This window comes from Myotis davidii, unplaced genomic scaffold (genome assembly GCF_000327345.1).
Source record: "Myotis davidii unplaced genomic scaffold, ASM32734v1 C64262990, whole genome shotgun sequence".
Classification (NCBI taxonomy): Eukaryota; Metazoa; Chordata; class Mammalia; order Chiroptera; family Vespertilionidae; genus Myotis; species Myotis davidii.
In genome coordinates, this window is record NW_006381701.1 from 1 (window position 1) to 1,934 (window position 1,934).

The 1,934-nt window shown below is 51.7% G+C and overlaps 1 protein-coding gene across 1 annotated transcript; it reads right to left on the reverse strand.

The window, feature by feature from the left end:
- Nucleotides 1-26: 26 nt before the first annotated feature.
- On the reverse strand, nt 27-1,928 carry LOC102765097 (signal transducer and activator of transcription 5B-like). The gene is made up of 3 exons (XM_006777785.2): nt 1,712-1,928; nt 486-580; nt 27-373 (listed from the first exon to the last, which is right to left on the reverse strand). Exons 1-3 carry the CDS (start codon nt 1,853-1,855, stop codon nt 190-192), a joined length of 423 nt encoding a protein of 140 aa, XP_006777848.1. The 5' UTR covers nt 1,856-1,928; the 3' UTR covers nt 27-189.
- Between the last annotated feature and the right edge of the window lie 6 nt (nt 1,929-1,934).

Consider the following 1,934-nt stretch of genomic DNA (forward strand, 5'->3'; position numbering starts at 1 on the left):
ACGAATTAAACTCGTAAGTCGAGGCCCCACTGTGCTTGTGTTTCCCGTAACAAGATCTGACACAGGCTCTGGTAACATCGGCAGCTCTGTCCTGGGTCTACATCTGTGCTTCCCACAATCAGCACCGGCCTCAGCAAATAATACGGACGCGCTGAAGTGTACGTCAACGTGATCTTGCAACAAAAGCAGTTAACCGGGCGAGGCCCTCTGGCTTCTCCTCGTAAAAGGGGAGGGGCACTCACGAGAATCAAACTTCCACGCGATGGTGATCCCGCCAATTTCAGAGTCGCTGAATCGCAGCAGGAAGGTCCCATCGGGCTTGTTAATGAGTAGATCATGGGCCTGTTGCTTATTCACGAAACCCAAAATAGCCCTGGATCACAAAGGTCAAAGGAGCAGAAGCAGAGCGTGATTTATTATTTTTTTAAACCGTAGGAAGACAACCTTCCTACTTTATGGCAGACGTAAGAAATGATGATTCTCACCCATCATTCCAATGCGGCTTGAGATGCTTTTTTAACACTTCCATCACACCATCGAACCACTGCCAGAAAGTGTAATTCCGTCCTGGTAAATTCTCCTGATTGGAGACACAACAATGAACACAAGAAGGCAGGGGTGACACTCGGAACAGTACCTGTATCTACTTTTACTGGAAAAACCAAATGGAAAACAAACACGTACACTGTCAGGATCATACAAATATAGAGACCTGCCTGAGTTTTCCCCAATAAATGGTCCTGCAACAACAACAACAAAAAACAAGATAGAGGAGAAAAGAAGGAAACAGGGCAAAACAGCACAGAGCGATGCCCACCCCCGGCCTGCGAACACCTGCCCCTGGGCTGGCCGTCCTTTGCTGGTTTTGATGTGGACTCTGGGACCAGCAGCAGCAGCAGCGCCCAAGAGCTCCTGAGAAATGCAAACTTTCAGGCCTCATCCCAGACCCACTGAATCAGCGTCTGCATCTTAGCCAGATGCCCAGGGGGCTTGTAAATTCGAACTGGATTAGATCACAAGGCCACAGAGATTGCTCCAGCACACAGTAGTCGCCAAGAATGATCAGCAGAATGCAGTTACCGGATTCTAGTGAAAGTTCTGCTTCCCCTATCAAAACACCCCTGACTGCCAGCCAACACGTCGGCCAACTGGTTAACACACAGCCACTTAAAAGATTTAGACTCAGAGACTGTGAGATCTCTGAATGAGGGTACTTAAAACCCCGGGGTGGAGGCGGGGGTGACAGTGTAAAAAGAAAAATGTTAAATTTCAAATCAAAGATGGGACAGAGGACATCTGGATGAGCAGATGCTAGAGGAAGAGGGCCCTCCATCAGCAGCCGCTTGGGTGGGCTGAGGGTCCACGGGAGCCTGACTTCGCATCACACACCAGGGGACATCGGAGCCAGCGGGGCTGAGCCGTGACGTTCTGATCATCGCCAAAGCTGCACTTCTCCCGGCTCTGCTTCCTTTATAAAAGGCACCAGCTTCACACAAAGCCCCGTTTACTTAAATATGCAAAGACGTGATTTTCTACATAAAAAACATGTCGTTGTCTATTCAGGAGCTTCCTGTTGCTTCAGGCGCATTTTATTAGAGACAGGAAGCCCGAGGGCCGGGAAGGGAAGGGAGGCTCCTGCAGGGTCTGGTTGGAAGGGACTGGTCTCCCTCCCAGCAGCTGGGGGGGCGGGGGTGTTGGGGGGGGGCCTCACCCTGTTGAACTGGGACCAGGACACGGACATGCTGCTGTAGTCCTCCAGGTGGCTGCTGCTGCTGCTGAACAGCTTCTGCGCCAGGAACACGAGGTTCTCCTTGGTCAGGCCCCGGTTGCTCTGCACTTCGGCCTTGAATTTCATGTTGAGCGCTTCACACAGCTGCGGCCACAGCACTTTGTCAGGCACGGCAAAGGGCACCCTGCCCTGAGCGGGAGAGAAG

Bases quoted from the DNA above. Each gene is read 5' to 3' on its own strand.
- LOC102765097 (XM_006777785.2), bottom strand. From the start codon at position 1,855: ATGAAATTCAAGGCCGAAGTGCAGAGCAACCGGGGCCTGACCAAGGAG. The intron at 581-1,711 runs GTGAGGCCCCCC...GTCTCCAATCAG, and splicing joins CCTGGTCCCAGTTCAACAGG to GAGAATTTACCAGGACGGAA. The intron at 374-485 runs GTGAGAATCATC...TTTGTGATCCAG, and splicing joins AAGCCGCATTGGAATGATGG to GGCTATTTTGGGTTTCGTGA.